The sequence below is a fragment of the Tasmannia lanceolata genome, unplaced genomic scaffold (genome assembly GCF_043159265.1).
Source record: "Tasmannia lanceolata isolate RefF3 unplaced genomic scaffold, GAP_Taslan_0.1 ptg000018l, whole genome shotgun sequence".
NCBI classification, from domain to species: domain Eukaryota; kingdom Viridiplantae; phylum Streptophyta; class Magnoliopsida; order Canellales; family Winteraceae; genus Tasmannia; species Tasmannia lanceolata.
Window position 1 is genome coordinate 42,039,585 of NW_027518695.1, and position 20,590 is coordinate 42,060,174.

The 20,590-nt window shown below is 41.4% G+C and overlaps 1 protein-coding gene across 1 annotated transcript; it reads left to right on the forward strand.

Annotated features, from left to right (window-relative positions):
- The first annotated feature begins 252 nt into the window (after positions 1 to 252).
- LOC143850343 (uncharacterized) lies at positions 253 to 8,758 on the forward strand. The gene is made up of 6 exons (XM_077359601.1): positions 253 to 3,793; positions 4,247 to 4,326; positions 4,435 to 4,503; positions 5,083 to 5,585; positions 5,814 to 6,174; positions 8,678 to 8,758. Exons 1-6 carry the CDS (start codon positions 253 to 255, stop codon positions 8,756 to 8,758), a joined length of 4,635 nt encoding a protein of 1,544 aa, XP_077215716.1.
- Positions 8,759 to 20,590: the final 11,832 nt, after the last annotated feature.

Consider the following 20,590-nt stretch of genomic DNA (forward strand, 5'->3'; position numbering starts at 1 on the left):
ATTTATGTATTTCTCTTATCTTATTTGGTACAGAATACTTTATCTCAATGCTTATCGTTTTAATGTAGTATGTTAATTTCCAATTCAGGGTTCTAAAATCGAGCAAACATCGCTCCCTCAGGTGTCAGTCAACCTGCGTGGTCTAGACAGTCAACCACGTCTAGACTCATTCGTCAATTTGAACCGCTAACCTTACCCGAACAATCTGCATCCTCTTTATCTGAATCATCTGAATCCCTAGAGTCTGTCCAAATGGCTGAACCCAATGATGCGTTAGCTAAAATTCAAGAGATGATGGTGAATCTTACCCGGGATATGACCTTTATGAAAGAGGAGATGGCCCAAATGAAAGCCCAGTCTAATGAAAAGGTCTCCACTTCTAGAGCACCTGCGGTTCAACCCCCTCCCGGTATACCGGCAAATCCGAGCCCTGCAAATTTGAACCACCCTTTCATTTCACCAGTAGACGTCGACCTAGAAGAAGGGCAGTACGCTGCAGAATATTGCATTCCAAATGTGGCCCAGTATAATAAGGAAAAACAGGTAGCTGATCAATTGGAGAAGCTGACAAAAGAAATGGAAAGCTTGAAGCATCAAGGCCCAAAGCAGTTCGATATATCTGAGCTGATAATGTCTCCGGGAGTCACCTTGCCCCCTAAATTCAAAACCCCCGATTATGACAAATATGATGGGACTGGATGTCCCCGGAATCATATGAGGTGGTTTATTGAGATGTCGCAGCAGTGTGGGCTATCTCCTGAGCAAATGGCCAGGGTCTTTCCAATGTCTCTTACTGGGGTGGCGAAGAAGTGGTTTCTGCGTCGTAAACCTGAAGAGGTGCAGACCTTACAAAGCATCTCCAACAAATTTGTAGAGCAGTTTTCTATGGAAGAAGGGATAGAGGTTACCAAGAGGGATCTCAAACAATTAAAGCAAGGTCCTCTGGAGACCTTTACCTTTTTCATCCGTCGTTGGCGTCGAAAGTCTGCCCAGCTGAGCGAGAGGCTATCAGAAGAAGATCAGATCAAGTTGGTGATCAAGGGTTTGTCGCCGCAGTATTTTCATTTTATGTCCCCTCAGCATTACACCGATTTTGACCATCTGATTAAGACTGGGACGAGGACTGAGGATGCAATAGCTAAGGGTCTGAGGGCCAGACTTCCATCAGACATCAAGGAAGGAAAGAGACCCGTGGTCGTACAGAAAGAAGTTGACCACGTAAACCATGTTCGCCCAGCGGCCAGGACTGTAACAGAGGTGGCGAGACCAGCGCCAGCCCCGGTAGAGCAGAAACCTCAGAGGCACTTTGATCCCTTACCATACCCTTTACCCCTGATTCTGAAAAAATTGATAAGGGATAAGAAAATCAGACTACCTGATATTAGGCCAGTACCTAACCCGTTACCCCCATATTGGAGAGCAGACCAGTATTGTGAATACCACAGAAATTCGGGTCACCTCACTGAAAGATGTCTGGCCTTAAAGCATGCGCTCCAGACTATGTTAGAGAACGGAAAGCTTGAGGTGGAAAGGCCCAATGTAACGCGGAATCCCCTTCCCAATCATCGTGCAATTCCTCCTCCTGTAGCGAATGCCATTTTTGTCGAGGAGCCGGTTCTTGATCCATCCATTCTCATTTGCGCAATCACTCCTGATGAACCTTATATTCTAAGATTTGATCCTGAAGAGATCGAGGAGATGGAAAGGGAAAGGTCTTATGCCCTCTGGAGGGGGAGCACCAGTTTGGCAGAGACATCCTCTCCATGTGTCCTTCGATGTGAGGATGTTGAGGCAGAAAAGGAAACGCCTTATGTTCTAAGGATGAGTGATTTTGAAGAAGAGGAGGCAATTGTAGCTCCGTATGTTCTGAGAATGGATGCAAATGATTTGCTTCTGTTAGAAGATCAGTGTGACGAGCTTCGTCATGTTACCCGAGGTGGCCGTGTGTTCAAGCCCGCAGAATTGAGAGCAGAAAACCCTGCAGAAGCAGTGAGAGCAGCCGAGAATCAGGGGCAGAATAGGCCGAGTGCAGATGAGGAAGAAGATAATTTGTTGAAGCAGCTGAAGAAGACCCAAGCAAACGTTTCTATTTGGGGCCTACTTATGTCTTCGTCTAAGCACAGGAAGGTTGTACTCAAAGAGTTGAATGCTGCTCAGGTGCCAACTGAGATCACTCCCGATGAGTTGGTAAGCCTAGTCGCTGTAACTAGGGCTTCCAAGGTGATATCTTTCACAGACGATGATTTACCTCCTGAAGGGAGTGACCATGCTCGTTCACTCAAAATTACCGTGATCTGCAACAAGAAAAGGGTACCTGAAGTACTAGTCGACAATGGGTCCGCTCTGAATATTTGTCCACTGAGTACTGCTGCGACTTTGGGCTTTGGACCTGGAGATTTTATTCCCTCAGAGCAGGGTATATTAGCATATGATGGCACCCGGCGAGATGTCATCGGAACCCTGGCCACTGAAATTCAGATTGGGGGAGAAGACTTTGACATAGAATTCCAGGTTTTAGATATTAAAGCTTCTTTCTTGTTGTTATTGGGTCGACCTTGGCTGCATAAGGTCGGAGTTATCCCTTCTACCCTTCATCAAAAGTCGAAGTTTGTTCATAACGGCAGGGTAGTGACTGTGAAGGGTGACCCAGATTTAGAAATTGGACAGATTTCGCAGGAGCTCGTAGTTGGGAAAGAAGCCGATGTCAGCTTGACAGGTTTTTCACTAGAGGTGTCGGTCATATCCATGAAAGAAGCCATGGGCGAAGAAGTTTTCTTCTTGACTAGCACCAACTCGAATGTGGTCAGGATGATCCGTAAACAGGGTTATATTCCAGGCGCAGGGCTGGGCAAATATCATCAAGGCCCTACTGAGTGGCCTGTGCTCAGAACTTTCAATGGTCTCTTTGGCCTGGGATATGAGCCGACCAAGCAGGAGGTCAAGGAAATGAAAAGATACATGCTGAAATGGGCCGAGTGCCGCCGCCGGGGTTTAGAATTGCCTATGGGGCCAATCAGTCTGATCAGAAATGGCATTTTCAGAAAAGAGGGGGCAGATTTTCCATTTTGCGGGTTTGCTGAGCCGTGGACTGATGATGTGACAGGGCAGAGGTTTCCAGGTTTCGAAATTTTCTTTAACCTAGAGTTATCAGAAGCGCCAATGAGTGCGCAGATTACTGAGGCAACACCGAAAACTGATTGGGCCGATGTTTTAGAGCCGGGCTGTCTGAATGGCATGTTTCAGATCGAATATCCAGTGGCAGCAGTGGTCAGCAGTGAGACCGAAGCGTCAGAGGTGGCAGTGATAGGCAGAGATGCATTCATTTTGAACCCCGCAGAGTTAATCACCCCAGCCGAGGGACCCTTGACCAACTGGACCTCCCAGGTTTTACCTCGAGTAGTCTTTCAGTATAGTCCCGTTTCCTCAAAAGAGTCAGTAGTGTCTAAGTATACATCTACTTCCCAGTCTGATATTGAGTTTGTTTATTCTAACGATTCTTTTGATGCAGGTACTGTAGAAGTTGGATCTGGTTCCGGAGTCGGTGACAAGTCTCTTTCTAATAAGGTCGAGTCCAAGAGTACTTTAGATGATGAGTTTATTTCTTCAACTGCACATATGCCAGAGTTGGCTGAGTTCAATGTTGAGTTGTCTGTTGAGTCTGTGAATACATCGTTAGAGTCCAATACAATGCCTGCTGTGGGCTATTCCATTCTTGATGTAACCAATACTATGAATGAAATGAAAGACTCTTTTACATACATTCCTGTCTCTGTTTCTCCTGTTTCCATTTCAAGTACTGATTCTGCTCTTAAAACTGATAATATTAATAATGATGATCAATATTCCCCCTCTGATGAGGATGCCGACGAAACTCCCCTTGAAATCAAACATATGATTCAACAAGAGGAGAGTCGCCGAGCAAGACCGCTTGAAGAGGAAATTGAAACCGTAAATGTTGGTGACGAAACCTTAATTCGGGAAATACGAATTGGCAAAACTTTATCTCCCGAAGAGCGTGAGGAATTAATCACTTTACTTAAGGAGTTCAAGGAGGTTTTTGCTTGGTCTTATGATGACATGCCGGGATTGAGCGAAGACATTGTCCAGCATCGGTTGCCTTTAATCCCTGGCGCGAAGCCAAAAAAGCAAAAACTCCGAAAACTTAAAACAGAATGGGAGTTAAAAGTTCATGATGAAATTAAAAAGCTATTGGAAGTAAAATTCATTCAAGTTGTTGAATATCCAGAATGGCTAGCGAATATAGTGCCGGTGCCCAAAAAGGACGGGAAGGTCAGGATGTGTGTGGACTTCAGGGACCTCAACAAGGCGAGTCCGAAGGACGATTTCCCACTTCCGAACATTGATCTTCTGGTGGACAATACAGCTGGTCATGCTCTGTTATCTTTTATGGATGGGTTTTCGGGATACAATCAGATTAAGATGGCGCCGGAGGATATGATCAAGACAGCGTTTACTACTCAGTGGGGAACTTACTGTTACAGAGTAATGCCTTTTGGGTTGAAGAATGCGGGCGCTACTTATCAGAGAGCTGCAACTGCTCTTCTTCATGATATGATCCACAAAGAAGTCGAAGTCTATGTAGATGATATGATCGTCAAAGGAAAGACTCGGCCGGAGCATACTGTCTCTTTAAGAAAATTCTTTGAAAGAATCAGACAGTATCAGCTTCGTCTGAACCCCAGCAAGTGTGTATTCGGGGTTACTTCAGGAAAGCTACTGGGATTCATGGTGAGCGAAAGGGGAATTGAAGTAGATCCTCAGAAAATCAAAGCGATTCAGGAGATGGAACCGCCGAAGACCGAAAAGCAGATCCGAGGTTTTCTCGGAAAAGTTCAGTATCTGAGACGGTTTATAGCTCATCTGACTATGACCTGTGAGCCTATTTTCAAGCTTCTGAAGAAGAATTCATCGAAGAAATGGACCGAAGAATGCCAGGTGGCTTTTGAAAAGATTAAGCAGTGTTTGTCCTTACCTCCGGTTTTATCCCCGGTCATCCTGGGTCAGCCATTATTGTTGTATTTGTCCATCACGGATACGGCGATGGGTTGTATGCTTGCTCAGCAAGATTCAGGGTCTAAGAAGGAGAGGCCTGTATACTACATCAGCAAGAAGATGCTAGAATACGAGGTGAAGTATACAATCTTAGAGAAGACCTGTCTAGCATTAGTTTGGGCAACTCAGAGGCTCAGGCATTACTTGTTGTCAAGCAAGGTACTTCTGCTTTCACGGATGGATCCGTTGAAGTATTTGTTTGAGAAGCCTGCTCTTACCGGAAGAACCGCAAGGTGGTTATTATTGTTATCTGAGTTCGACATTACTTATGTCACTCAAAAGTCTGTTAAAGGGCGGGTCATCGCAGAACATTTAGCTGATTCCCCTGTTGAAGAGAGCGCATTCCTGAAGGCTGAATTTCCTGATGAAGAGATTATGGATATTGAAGAAGATACCCCAAATACCAGATGGACAATGTACTTTGATGGTGCAGTCAACAACCAGGGTCAGGGAATAGGAGCAGTACTCGTATCCCCTCAGAAGGAGTATATTCCTATATCTATCAAGTTGCAGTTTGAGTGCACCAACAACATGGCCGAGTATGAAGCTTGTATTGCCGGACTGGAGGCAGCCTTAGCTTTGCAGATTCAAGACATTGATGTGTTTGGAGATTCCATCTTGATCATTTACCAGACTAATGGAAAATGGAAGACTCGGGAAGATAGATTGATCCCGTATAATGCATATCTCGAATCTTTGGTCCAGAAGTTCAGGAGTATTACATTTACTCACTTGTACAGAACAAAGAATCATTTTGCTGATGCTTTGGCTACACTGGCTTCTATGTTAGACATTTCAGCAACAATGGAGGTCCAGCCACTTACAGTGCGACTGCAATGGGAGCCAGCACATGTGACCGTTATTGAAATAGCAGCTAGGTGTCCAGATGGAAAGCCCTGGTATACAGACATCAGGAATCTCATATCCGGTGAAGGGCATCCACCTGGGGCTTCTGGGAAAGAGCGCAAAACCCTTCAGAAATTAGCTGCCAATTTTGTTATTTGTGGTGGTCAGTTATATCGCAGATCTTTTGATGGGATCCAGCTTTTGTGTGTTGATGAAGACAAAGCAGTTGAGCTTATCGAGCAGACCCATGAGGGAGTTTGTGGACCTCATATGAATGGGAAAATGTTGTCAAGAAAGATTTTGAGACTTGGATTCTATTGGCCCACAATGGAAGCAGACTGCTTCGCATTTGTGAAGAAATGCCATAAGTGTCAAGTCTATGCTAATCTTATTCATGTACCTCCTTCGGAGTTGCACTCCATGACTTCTCCATGGCCGTTTTCAGTATGGGGAATTGACATAATTGGGAAGGTTCATCCAAAGTCTTCGAGCGGGCATGAATACATTTTGGTCGCAATTGATTACTTTACGAAATGGATTGAAGCCGCTTCGTATGCTTCCATTACTTCGAATACAGTCGCAAAGTTCATCCGTGCCAACATTATTTGCAGATATGGAGTACCTCATGAGTTAATCTCGGATAATGGTTCTCACTTCAAGAAGGAAGTAGCGCACTTGTGTGTAGAGTTTAAAATAAAGCATCACAAGTCGTCTCCTTATAGGCCGCAGACGAATGGAGCCGTTGAAGCAGCAAACAAGAACATCAAGGTAATCATCAGTAAGATGACAGAGACTTACAAAGACTGGTCAAACAAGCTTCCTTATGCTTTGTGGGCTTACAGGACATCGATCAGATCTTCTACAGGTGTCACTCCGTATTCTTTAGTGTATGGAATGGAAGCAGTTTTGCCTGTTGAACTTAGAATTCCATCTCTAAGAGTGATGATAGAGGCAAGCTTGCCGGAATCTGAATGGGTGAAGGCCAGGCATCAGGAGCTGCAGATGATAGATGAGAAGAGGCTACGAGCTCTGTATCATATCCAGGGGTATCAAAGGCGGATTGAAAGGGCGTTCAATAAGAAGGTTCATGTCCGAGATTTGACACCAGGGGATCTTGTCTTGAAGTCCTATAGGGCACCGGTATTTGATCCGAGAGGGAAGTTTCGTCCAAATTGGTCTGGTCCTTATATTGTCGATGAAGTCCTGCCGGGAAAAGCCGTAAGACTCCTCAATGAAAATGGAGAAAAATTAACAGAACCTACAAACCTGGATCAGTTAAAGAAATATTACGCCTAAAAACACTAGAGGGCCATCTTTGGACGACTTGAGCTTTTTAAGCCAATAACCCAGATTTCAAAAATGAAAACCCTTTTTGCTAAACTCCTTTGAGCCAAAAGCAAAACCTCCTTATCAAACTTAAACCAGGGGCATCTTTTATGACTTTCGTCATAAAAGATATTAACCTCGAACTACGCGGGACCTGATTCCCATTTTCTTTGGGGATACGTAGGCAGTCTGGATAGTCCAGATTCGGTCTAATTGCTCAAAACTTACCAAATGTTAGCCTGTTTGAACCCAGGCCTACCTAAAAGTCCTTCTGGTGTTATTGGCCCAGGTTTGTAAAAAAAAAAAAAAAAAAAAAAAAAAAAAAAAAAGTGAAAGAATGATGGAGTCTTGGACCCGCTAGACTGAAAACCCGCAAGGGCGGTCTAGGCAAAAGTTAGGGTCATTCACCCGCTAAGTTGAAAACCCGAAAGGGCGGCTTAGGCAAAAATCAGGGTGCTGAGCCTGCTGGATGGAAAAAGCTGCAAGGGCAGACAATCCAGGCAAAAATTAAGGCGTGCGGTCCGCTGAATCGAAACCCTAAAAGGGGCAATTCAGTATGGCAGGGATTTCACGAAGGATGGCTTTTGAAAGCCGATTGTGCTTCCGTTTTGGGCATTACTTCAGAGTCTGAGTAAGCGCCAGCATAATTTCTTTCGATACTTCTTCAATTTAAAGTGGTTAAAACTAAGTAATCCAACGGAGGTAATAACCATGACTGAAATACCGAAAAGAGGAATGAAACACTTTTAGATGCGGTATTCAAAAGATCCTAAGAGCGATAGACTGTTACCACCTTAAACATTTATCAAATTAAGAAGCAGATTCAGTCTCTTTTAGAGTCTATGTTGTGCATTTATCAAAGTTTTCGTCAGTCATCTGTCAAAGTCTCGTTTATCGTGTGTCAGAATCTTTCATTGTCAGGTCAAAGTCAGGTCTTTAAGGTCAAGTTTAGCCTTTACTTCTCTTGGGGCTGGGGCGATAAACTTTAAAAGCAAGAAGTTGCATCTCCTGCGGACAGAGCCGAACAGAGCAGAGTTCAGAAGGGGCAATTTTTCAAGTTTACTCGGAATGTTATCACGAAGTGCAGGAGGAAGAATGCTTCGAGCAGAACCCATTTTCCTGTATTTGCAAAAGCTTTGTAGCCTCAGGCATTTCTTTGAAATGAAAGCCTTTAGTTGAACCCTTGCGTTTGGCTCTCTTTTGAATCTTGTAATGGAAATAAAATCGTACTAGGGGCATCTTTTATGACTTGGTTTCCCAAGTCATAAAAGACGTCGAACAAAACTTTAGGGTTAAGATGGCTATTCTTGTCAAATAAAGATAAGAGAAGCTCGAACATCCCTTTTCGAGCTAGGCTCCTTGATCAGTTTCTTCAGAAAAATCCAATCCTCGTTGGAATTTAAAATTGAGTTTTGCATTTTTCAAAATATAGGCAGAGTTTTGGTTTATTTGTTTAAAGGGGGCCAATGCCCGCGAGATTTCGTCAAGTGCCTTTGAGTTATACCTGTGGTAAAGGTTATGATTTCCAGATCTATTCCAGTTGTGCTATGTTTTAACTATCTTTCCTCCCCTCTGATCTCTAAGAGGTTATGTTAGGAGCGACCTGACCGTCTTTTTTTAGAATAAAAAGCTTGAAATATCATCCCTCCTATCCGGTATTGAAAATTTGAGTCTTTTCAAATATTCTCTACCCGTCTTATAATCCGGTATTGAAAGTTTGAGTCTTCTCAAACATTCTCTACCCGTCTTGTAATCCGGTATTGAAAGTTTGAGTGTTCTCAAACATTCTCTACCCGTCTTGTAATCCGGTATTGAAAGTTTGAGTCTTCTCAAACATTCTCTACCCGTCTTGTAATCCGGTATTGAAAGTTTGAGTCTTCTCAAACATTCTCTACCCGTCTTGAAATCCGGTATTGAAAATTTGAGTCTTCTCAAACATTCTCTACCCGTCTTGAAATCCGGTATTGAAAATTTGAGTCTTCTCAAAAATTCTCTACCCGTCTTGAAATCCGGTATTGAAAATTTGAGTCTTCTCAAATATTCTCTACCCGTCTTGTAATCCGGTATTGAAAGTTTGGGTCTTCTCAAACATTCTTTACCTGTCTTGTAATCCGGTATCGAAAGTTTGAGTCTTCTCAAATAATCTTTACCCGTTTTGAATGATCTGGCTCTCGATTCCAGGATAAAAACTCGATGTATCATCATCCTCTCCGGTATTGAAAGTTTGAGTCTTCTCAAACATTCCTTACCCGTTTTGAAATCCGGTATTGAAAATTTGAGTCTTCTCAAATATTCTCTACCCGTCTTGTAATCCGGTATTGAAAGTTTGAGTCTTCTCAAACATTCTTTACCCGTTTTGAAATCCGGTATTGAAAATTTGAGTCTTCTCAAATATTCTCTACCCGTCTTGTAATCCGGTATTGAAAATTTGAGTCTTCTCAAACATTCCTTACCCGTCTTTGTATTCCGGTATTGATAGTTTGAGTTTTCTCAAATACTTCTTTACCCGTTTTGGTAATTTCATAATCCGGTTTTGAGCCTTCTCAAATGTTCTTTTTACCACCCAATAATTAGTCAAGAGATTCCTGGTTTAGTTTATCAATCAAAATCTTCAATCTTTGATGCGAACACCGAGTCAAGAGTCGGTGAGGGACTATCTCACAAGTACACTTGCATAGTTAGAGTCCGGCGAAAAGCTGTTTCGCCAATTTGCTTTTGTGTAAATCTTTTTCAAAACCAAAAATCCAAAATTTAATCTGTTGAAGCCAGGTCGGCCAAAATGCGTTGTCTTATCGGCTTTGCCATTCGTGTGACAAGCACACTCTGACAAAGAGGGGCATCTGTAGACACCCCATTTTGACCGAACCCTTTTATGTTTTGTTTTAAATAATTACCCTAATAAGCTAGTGTTTTAAGGTCCCAAATTGTGCCCTAGGTTAGCTTAGGGTCCCACCAGGATCCCTGCAAAATTTCGTCGCGATCCGAGCCCGTTTGCCTAGCGAACGAGCCAAGACGATGTTGTGGTACAAGTTCAGAAGGGTGGCAATTTAGCCAGAAAAGGGGTTGTGCTGAAATCCGAAAAACCAGTTCAAATTAGCCATTGTGGGCTGTCCAGGAGGATATGTGGGTGCGCAGATTAGTGTACAGCTTAATTGAGGGGTGCATTATCCGGAAGCTGGGTATTTCTGTAAATAAGAAAGATTCCTTTCTTCTTCTGCAAGTAATCATTAGACCCTAATCTAGCTTAAGGGAAGTTAATGGTTAGGATTAGTTGAGAGAGCATCTTAGGAAGCTTCCTTGGAAGCTTCCTAGGTTGTTAAAAAGCCTTCGATCCCAACCCTCCATCCATAAAGGTGATTTGGAGGGTTGAGATCGAAAGAGAGAAGATATTTTGCAAAGATTTATTCCCCCCTTGTTTCCTACCTGGACCACATGCCCTGTATGGAAGAAAACCTAAATACATAGATGGGGGCTGCCCATGGAACAGCAAGGCCCTGAGTAATAGCATTTCTATTTTTCTCACCCGAGGCACCCCCCTTGGCTGTGAAAAAGACTATGGGTAAGTGCACTAAAAGGGGCTGTTTTAGAAGAAATGGGGGGGGGGTCGGATTTGTCATTTCCCTTTGCCTTACATAAGCCCGTCGAGCTAGGGTTAGGGAGAGATTTTTTTCGTTTTGAGAAAAATCGATTTTCTACCAGAGAGCAGAGAGAGGAAGAAGAGAGCCCACCCCTAAAAATCCAAACCCACCACCGAGCCACCATCTCCTTCTCCGGCCATCTACTCCGGCCATCTACTCCGGCCCCGCCATCTTCTCCCCTCTACCATTGGTCAACACCACCATTCATTCATTCTTCTTCTTCTTCTGTTCTTCCAATCCGCCACCCATCTTCTCCGGTAGGTTTGCCGGAATCCGGCAAGGTCCTCACAGCCACCACCTTCCACCTTCACAACCTCAATCTCCACCAACCGAACCGCCACCTCCTCCACTAACCCATCTCCTCAGCCATCACCATCTCTGTCTTTCAAGCTTTGAAAACCCATTTCTGCAACTCCGGCCGGCCACCTCCATTAAATCCGATCAAACCCCCTCTAGAAACCCATTTCGTTTTCTCCTCAAGGACCCATTTCAACCACTCCCAACCCCTCACCTCCACCATTTTATCTCCAACCCACATAGAAACCCCATTTCCACACCACCCGTAGCCATCAAAACCCACCTCTGCAATTTCCTTCTCCGGCAACTCTGCCGGAATCCGGCACCGGCACTTTTCCTCACCCAATCTAACAGCCACCTCCTCCGACCACCAAAACCACCACCCCATTCCCATTTCTCCGCACAATCCAATACCCCATCTCAAACCCACATCAACCTCTAACCCCATCCATCTCCTTCAACCCCAACTCCTTTTCTACCGGTAAAATCCGTAGATTCCGGCCCGGAATCCGACCATCCTTCTTCCACCACCGGCCTCCTCCATCAACCCCCTTTTCTCCATTTCTAAATCCACCACTATCTTTGACAGATTCCACCCAAACCAATCTCTCCCATTTCTCTGTCATTTTCTCAAGAGGGTTCTGCTGATTTTTTTTATTGAGAAAAATAAAAATAAAAATCAAAGAAACTGAGGTGTCAAGCGAAGAAGAGATAACTCAAAATTATTGTTGGTCATCTCCAAGACAGGAAGTTTTGGAGCATCGGCTGCCTGCATTGCGAGTGTCGAAGGTATGAGCTTTGTTTTTTTTTATTTTATTTTATTCTCTTGCTTTGGATCGGTTGTTTAGCAGGCTCCTTGATTTCTTGACCCCTTTAATTTCTTTGGTTTGGTTTGATTCTAAAAAGAGATAACAATATGATATAGTTCAGCTTGGTGGCATTTTACTTCTTCTCGATGTTTGAGCTAGATAGGGAGTTAAACTAATCATGGTGAGAGGTGGAAAATATACTGATGTGGTTCATAGGAAGGATCTGTAGCTTGTTTCGTTTGTGTTGGATATCACTGTCCAAATGTAGAATATTCACCATAGATTTTGTCATCTATTGGACTCTTGTGTGTTGCTTGATGTTTGTATTCCTTTATTTTGGTTACTCATGACCAATTCATTGTAAGGAAGTAATGAATTTAATCTCAGTAAATTGGTGTGTTGTGTTATTGGAATTGTTGTCTCCTTTGGGTTGAAAAATAATTTGAACTGGGAATACTCATATCCATAACAGGGCATGGTGATTGTAAATGGTGATTTATATATATATATGCTCATATTATTCTTGCCGACCATAGCTTTGCATATGAGAGTGAGCGTGTGTGAGCAGGACCGCCTCTTATGGATTTGTTTTTTTTAGAAGAAATGCTAGTGTAGCCATTAGTTTCTGGTACTCATGATTTTTAGCTTGTTCTATTCGTTTGTCTAACCATGCCTTGGGTAGCTGTGTGGATGGTGCGATGTAAAAGTTGCGACAGGCGTGTTTTATAGCTTTGTTTGATAAGAGATATAGTTCTAATAGCATTTGGGTTGCTGAGATATCACCTTTCATTATGGCTGTTGAGTTACATGATACACTCCAAGAAATTTCATCTTCAAAGAGTTGTAAGTGCATTCTATCATCCTGTGGTTTCAGTCTTGTTTGAAGAATTTATTTGATCAAACCTCTTTTGAACTCTCATTACAATAGTTAAACCCCTCATATTTTTTTTATTATTATTCCTGAATCTGTCCCAATTCTCTGTCCAGTCCAGCCCCTGAATCTGTCCCAGTCCTATCACAATTCAGTCCATAAATCAGCCCATGTTTTGTACTAACTCAGCCCTGTTCGTAAGCACAATTCAGCCACTGTTTTGTCCATAACTCAGCCCATAAATCAGCCCCATTTAGTTGATTGAATGAACCTTGCCCATTTGCTGTTGTATAATAGAGCAGTAAGCTTAAATGAAGTAGACAAATGAGATGAAGCATGAAGAAAATGAGCCTATATGGCTGTTCTCTCATGCAGCAGGACAGTAACATGGTGTAGGTATGTGTATGAAGGTACACATGGCTATGAGAATAAGTGTATACATGCTTTTGTGAATGTCTCTACATGTCAATGTACAGTTGCAGGATTTGAAATAAGCTTCATATGAATATTAAGTGAGGAAATGATTGCATTGGCTACTTGATTTGTTAATCCTGCTGTGAGCATATTACTTGTGTAAATTGAAACGAAAGGAATGAAGTAAATTCGGGGTGGCTTGTCAAAACAGGGGTTTGCTAGTAATAATGAACATTAATACTGGCATGCTTGTGGTTTGAAATTGCACAAGTTCAGCTCCCTTCTTCTCGGTTAGCACAACAAGCTGCGAGTTTAGTTCTACTCTTCATTGTGTACATTAGGAGTTGTACAAATTCATTTTTCCCCTTTAATGTCTGTATCAATAGGTGTATAAAATTCATTTTTTTTTTCTCTTAATAATCAGTATTGCATGAGTTAGTTTTCTCTCTTCATTTCATATGCTACACATTGCAAGTTCAGTCCAGCACTCCTGTTTGTTTGAATGTTATATATATAACTGAGGAGGGAATATGAAATCTATGACGCTATATTTCAAAGAACCTTAATATTAATACATATCTTAAATAACAATGGGTTATGCTAACTTGGATTTTGTCCCTGAAGGAGAATAGATTTATCCAAACAGTGTTTATATTAGTCGGGTTTCTTGTGGTCTAAGTGAACAAATGATTATTGCACATGAAATTATTGCTTATTATCACACTCTAAAGCTGGTGCATCATTAATAATGTCTTTCTACTTTGGTATTTTAATGGCCATATACATGTGGTAGGCCTTTTACTTCCGAGTACATGATGCATTTATGGCAGTTGAACTCAAAGTGTGTATCATAGTGATGTCAGCGTTTCTTAATGATAACATCTATCTTACTATGTGTTAATTCCATAGTATTTGTCTCATATGTTGGCATGTGAGATATTCTCATAAGCTGTAGAATGATCTAGCTGTTTAGATGTCTAACTTTTCATTGCAAGGGGCGATGAAGGCGATAGCCCAAGCCCATCCTTAGGGGACTCGCTCAATCCAAGTAGCACTCCCCTCTTTTGTTTAGTAGGCCTACCTAACCTTTTGAATTTCTTTTAACCATTTTTTTTAAAAAAGAGCCCTTCTCGGGGCAATGATGAGGTTACTTGGAGCCCGTCTTTGTGTTTTGTGGCTCACCGTTTTTGCACTTGAATTATGCACCAAAATGTATAAAAATCAGAAATATCATTGCATGCATTTGTATAATTTGTTGAAAATTTAACATTCTTCTTTTATGTTAAGTTTTGAGTTAGGTTCTGAAGATGAATGGACTTGTTCAGGTGAGACTATCTTGAAAGCTTATCATTTTTTTATTATTTCATTAGGCTACCCAGCGGCTGGTCTGGGCTAATTAATTTTTTATTTTTATTTAAATAAATTGTTTAATTGAAGAAGGAAATCAGATGACTACTCTATTCGATGTTATCGACATGAGTACTGTTTGATTTCAAGGCGGTTTGTAGGAATATTATCATGTGTATTATGATATCAGATGATTACTTTAGCATCATCTGATTTCATCCCCATATTGGGGTGGTGTTTGTGGTTGGGCATAGAAGTGTTTGATATTGTTTTCTTTTACTTTATTAGGCTATCCAGCGGCTGGTCTGGACTAATTAATGTTGTTTATCATTTTATGATTGCTATAGATTGTGTATTTCTTCTATTGAAATTTCTTCTTTGCTTAGCACTTGATTTATTTTTATAGGAATAAAATGGAATTTGCGATTATCTGGTAGCCTTTTCTTCTCTTTTTGATAGACTAACACAGTCTTATAGATTTCTGTTAAATTTCTTTAGATACTAGAATCCCCTCTCATTGCTAGGGCGATGAAGGCGCTAGCCCAAGCCCATCCTTAGGGGACTTGCTCAGTCCAAGTAGCATACCCCTCCTTTGTATATAGGAGACTTGTCCAGTCTCATTCTCTTGCTTAACCTCCTCTTTGTGTGTCGTTTGGTTTTGGGAGAACACCCTACTCGGCTTGGCAGCATACCCCTATCCTTATGGGTATTGGGTTGCACATTTGTTGCACCCTGCGGCTAGGTAGCTGTCCGGCCCGGCTGGGTGTTTCACCTTTGCCAAATATGCACAAGGTCTCTTATTCCTTTTAGACCCGCCCGGTCTCATTCTCTTGCTAAACCTCCTCTTTGTGCGCCGTTTGGTTTTTGGAGAACATCCTACTCGGCTTGGCTTCATACCCCTACCCCTATGGGTATTGGGTCGCACATTTGTTGCACCCTAGGGCTAGGTAGCTGTCCGGCCCGGTTGGGTGTTTTACCTTTGCCAAATATGCACAGGGTCTCTTATTCCTTTTTACGTCATTTGTGTCTCGGAGACAAGCCTTGTCTCCTGTAGAGAGTTTCTCCTTTAGGAGGCTTATCTAGCCTCATGTTAGAATAACCCTTCCTCCTGGCGAGTCTTTGACTCATTTTTACCCCTTTATTGGTAGTGTTTTTAGTGAGTCTCTGACTCATTTGTGCTCCCTTCTTTAGTGTGTTAGTTAGTAATTCGCCTTTAGATTTGTTGTCATTCATCCTTGTTTGAGACTAACTCAGTCATATAGAGCCTTCCCTGCTTGGGATCTTAGATTGTTTTCTCTGTTCTTGGGACACTTCTTTACGTGTTGTGGTTCGTCTCTTTGAGACGCTTGTTGTTTGTTCGGGGTTTCCCCTTTTGATTTAGGGCTTTGCCCTTGTTTGTGGTTATGCTTGCGTGTTCCCTTGAAGGGTGAAAACATTTAAGAATCTAAGAGCATTGGAAAAGCTTTAAAATCCAAAAAACATTAGAAATTTAAAACTCAAAAACATTTGAAAACTTTAAAAATATAAAAACATTTGAAAATATAGAAAACCTTAAAAAAAAATCTGAAATGTTAGTGTTTCTTTTAAAAGCGTAGTTTGAGAGTTCGTTTCGAACTACGTTGGCTTGATCCTCTTCCGAGGTACGTAGTGCAGCTTGGGATTTACATCCCAAGTCCAGCCAAACTTTTTTGTAAATAAACGTTTTAAACCTTCTTCAAAAACCTTTAAAATCTTGTTTTCAAAAGATCTTCCTCTAGAGTTAGGAGTTTCTCCTAGATAGAGAGTTTTTAGAGTTAGGTTTTTTCTTTTGATAGGTTGTTTGATTGTTTGTTTGCTGTGTGCTTGTTTTAGAGTTAGGGGTCTGTCCTAGAGTTATAGGAGCGCCTCCGTCCGGTCAGTCGGCGATCCACATCGCCGAGTGATGACTAGAGTAGGATACGTTAGTCCACCTTTGGTTTTTCTTAGGAAATACAGCCTAGTTACACATAGGTTGTAGGAACCACCTGCATTAGCCTAGGGCTAATCTGCATTTAGTTAGGGCATATATGGTGTCCTAAAATCCACAATTCACTGGAATTTAAATAATCATATAATAAACTTTAATAACTAGTCCGGTCTTTTAGATCGAGTCTAGGATAGAGGTCTAGGTGTCTTAGGCATCATAGCTTAGAATAGGCGCGAAGAACTACGTTGCCTTGATTCTCGTGGAGGCGGGGATACGTAGGCTTCTTTGGATGAATACCAGACCATCCGAGGACTCGGGCTAAATCGTTTAGAGTCTTAGGATTTGTTGTGTTGTGTTATATTGTATATTTTGTTGTATTTTCTTACTTTCTTGTGCAGACCTATACCTTTAGCTGTAGCATGCATGTGTTCGTCCACCAGAACTTAGACACCCTTTAGGCATGTCACTCATAACCTAGCTATGCTTGGGCAGCACATCTTTCATTTTATTTTATGGGTGTTTAGTATCTTTGTCCTCAGGAAATGCATGCTTAGGTAGACGACTCCTGAGGATTGTTCCCATTTCACATGATTTTTGCCCAAAACTCTTCGAGGTTAATAATAAATGGCATAAGAGACCAAGTGTTCGCACTCGGGCGAATTGGAGGCGCTCTTCGGACCTTCTCCATTCGTCATCAGGCACGGACCTTCTGTATCTCTGGTTATCCATTGCAAACAGAGCATTTGTTTTGGTTCCATGGCGTGTCCATGGATGGCGACTCTGAGTTATTTTTCAGATACATCTTGGTTTCGAGCCCTGGCTCCTGATCAGGATGTATCTCTTTCTTTTTATATCGCCACTCATGCTATGCTGTGAGGGTGGCATCCGTTTCGAGAGTTCCTTGGCAGAGCTCTCTTCCATTGTGGAGATCTTAGAGGATTGCAGGAGGGATCTCGTGTCCCTCGCCGCGCTCGTCCTCGGATCGGGTTCCACAATGTCGAAGAGTAGTTGAAAACGAAAGAAACGGAGATGAAAAACTCCAAGTATTTTAAGAGTTATGATAGAAATAGTTAGACTCGCGCTTTCGCCTAGTAGTTTACAGACCTACCTCCGATTTAATGACCATAACTCATTCAATTCAACACGTAATTCAATGAAATTTGTTCCATTTCGAAAGAGTCGAAGTTTAGTTTAAAACGGAAGCAAAGGAGATGAAAAACTACTTGTATTTTGAGAGTTAAGATGGAAATAGTTAGATTCGCGCTTTGGTCTAGCAGTTTACAAACCTACCTCCGATTCATTGACCATAAGTCACTGAATTCGACTCGGAATTTATTCAAATTCATGCCATTTGGAAGATGTCAAAGAGTAGTTAAAAACGAAAGAAACGGAGATGAAAAACTCCATGTATTTTAAAAGTTATGATAGAAATAGTTAGACTCGCGCTTTCGCCTAGCAGTTTACAAACCTACCTCCGATTTAATGACCATAACTCACTCAATTCAACAAGTAATTTAGTGAAATTTGTTCCATTTCGAAGGAGTCGAAGTGTAGTTTAAAACGGAAGCAAAGGAGATGAAAAACTACTTGTATTTTGAGAGTTTTGATGAAAATAGTTAGATTCGCGCTTTGGTCTAGCAGTTTGTAGACATACCTCCGATTGAATGACCATAACTCACTCAATTCAACTCGGACTTCATTGAAATTTGTTCCATTTCGAAGGAGTCGAAGTGTAGTTTAAAACGGACGAAACAGAGACGAAAAACTCTAAGTATTTTGAGAGTTATGGTGGAAATAGTTAGACTCGCGCTTTGGTCTAGCAGTTTACAGACCTACCTCCGATTCATTGACCATAAGTCACTCATTTCGACTCGGAATTTATTCAAATTCATACCATTCCGAAGATATCGAAGTGTAGTAGAAAACGGAAGAAACGGAGATGAAAAACTCAAATTATTTTAAGAGTTATGATAGAAATAGTTAGACTCGCGCTTTCGCCTGGCAGTTTACAGATCTACCTTCGAGTGAATGACCATAACTCACTCAATTCAACTCGAAATTCATTGAAATTTATTTCATTTCGAAGGACTCGAAGTGTAGTTTAAAACGGAAGAAACGGAGATGAAAAAAGCCAAGTATTTTGAGAGTTGTGGTGGAAATAGTTAGACTCGCACTTTGGTCTAGCAGTTTACAAACCAACCTCCAATTGATTGACCATAACTTACTCAATTTAACTCGGAATTGATTCAAATTCATGCAATTTTGAAGATGTCGAAGTGAAGTTGAAAACGAAAGAAACAGAGATGAAAAACTCCAAGTATCTTAAGAGTTATGATTGAAATAGTTAGAGTCGCGCTTTGGTCTAGCAGTTTACAGACCTACCTCCGATTCATTGACCATAAGTCACTCAATTCGACTCGAAATTTATTCAAATTCATACCATTCTGAAGATATCGAAGTTTAGTTGAAAACGGAAGAAACGGAGATGAAAGAAGCCAAGTATTTTGAAAGTTATGGTGGAAATAGTTAGACTCGCACTCTGGTCTAGCAGTTTACAGACCAACCTCCAATTGATTGTCCATAACTTACTCAATTTAACTCGGAATTGATTCAAATTCATGCCATTTTGAAGATGTCGAAGTGTAGTTGAAAATGAAAGAAACAGAGATGAAAAACTCTAAGTATCTTAAGAGTTATGATGGACATATTTAGGCTCGCGCTTTGGTTTAGCAGTTTACAGACCTACCTCCGATTCATTGACCCACTCAATTCGACTCGGAATTTATTCAAATTCATGCCATTTGGAAGATGTCGAAGAGTAGTTGAAAACGAAAGAAACGGAGATGAAAAACTCCAAGTATTTTAAGAGTTATGATTGAAATAGTTAGACTCGCGCTTTCGCCTAGTAGTTTACAGACCTACCTCCGATTTAATGACCATAACTCATTCAATTCAACACGTAATTCAATAAAAAAATTTCCATTTCGAAAGAGTCGAAGTGTAGTTTAAAACGGAAGCAAAGGAGATGAAAAACTACTTGTATTTTGAGAGTTAAGATGGAAATAGTTAGATTCGCGCTTTGGTCTAGCAGTTTACAGACCTACCTCCGATTCATTGACCATCAGTCACTCAATTCGACTCGGAATTCATTGAAATTTGTTCCATTTCGAAGGAGTCGAAGTGTACTTTAAAACGGAAGAAACAGAGATGAAAAACTCCAAGTATTTTGAGAGTTATGGTGGAAATAGTTAGACTCGCGCTTTGGTCTAGCAGTTTACTGACCTACCTCCGATTCATTGACCATAAGTCACTCATTTCGACTCGAAATTTATTCAAATTCATACCATTCTGAAGATATCGAAGTGTACTTGAAAATGGAAGAAACGGAGATGAAAAACTCAAATTATTTTAAGAGTTATGATAGAAATAGTTAGACTCGCGCTTTCGCCTGGCAGTTTACAGATCTACCTTCGAGTGAATGACCATAACTCACTCAATTCAACTCGAAATTCATTGAAATTTGTTTCATTTCGAAGGACTCGAAGTGTAGTTTAAAACGGAAGAAACGGAGATGAAAAAAGCCAAGTATTTTGAGAGTTATGGTGGAAATAGTTAGACTCGCACTTTGGTCTAGCAGTTTACAAACCAACCTCCAATTGATTGACCATAACTTACTCAATTTAACTCGGAATTGACTCAAATTCATGCAATTTTGAAGATGTCGAAGTGAAGTTGAAAACGAAAGAAACAGAGATGAAAAGCTCCAAGTATCTTAAGAGTTATGATGGTAATAGTTAGACTCGCGCTTTGGTCTAGCAGTTTACAGACCTACCTCCGATTTAATGACCATAACTCACTCAATTCAATACGTATTTAAATGAAATTTGTTCCATTTCGAAGGAGTCGAAGTGTAGTTTAAAACGGAAGAAACGGAGATGAAAAACTAATTGTATTTTGAAAGTTAGGATGCAAATAGTTAGATTCGCGCTTTGGTCTAGCAGTTTGAAGACATACCTCCGATTGA

Coding starts and splice junctions, on each gene's coding strand:
- LOC143850343 (XM_077359601.1), top strand. CDS start 253: ATGGCTGAACCCAATGATGCGTTAGCTAAAATTCAAGAGATGATGGTG. Junction 3,794..4,246: donor TTCTCCTGTTTCCATTTCAA/GTACTGATTCTG, acceptor TTGAATATCCAG/AATGGCTAGCGAATATAGTG. Junction 6,175..8,677: donor TCGAGCAGACCCATGAGGGA/GTTTGTGGACCT, acceptor TTCAAAATATAG/GCAGAGTTTTGGTTTATTTG.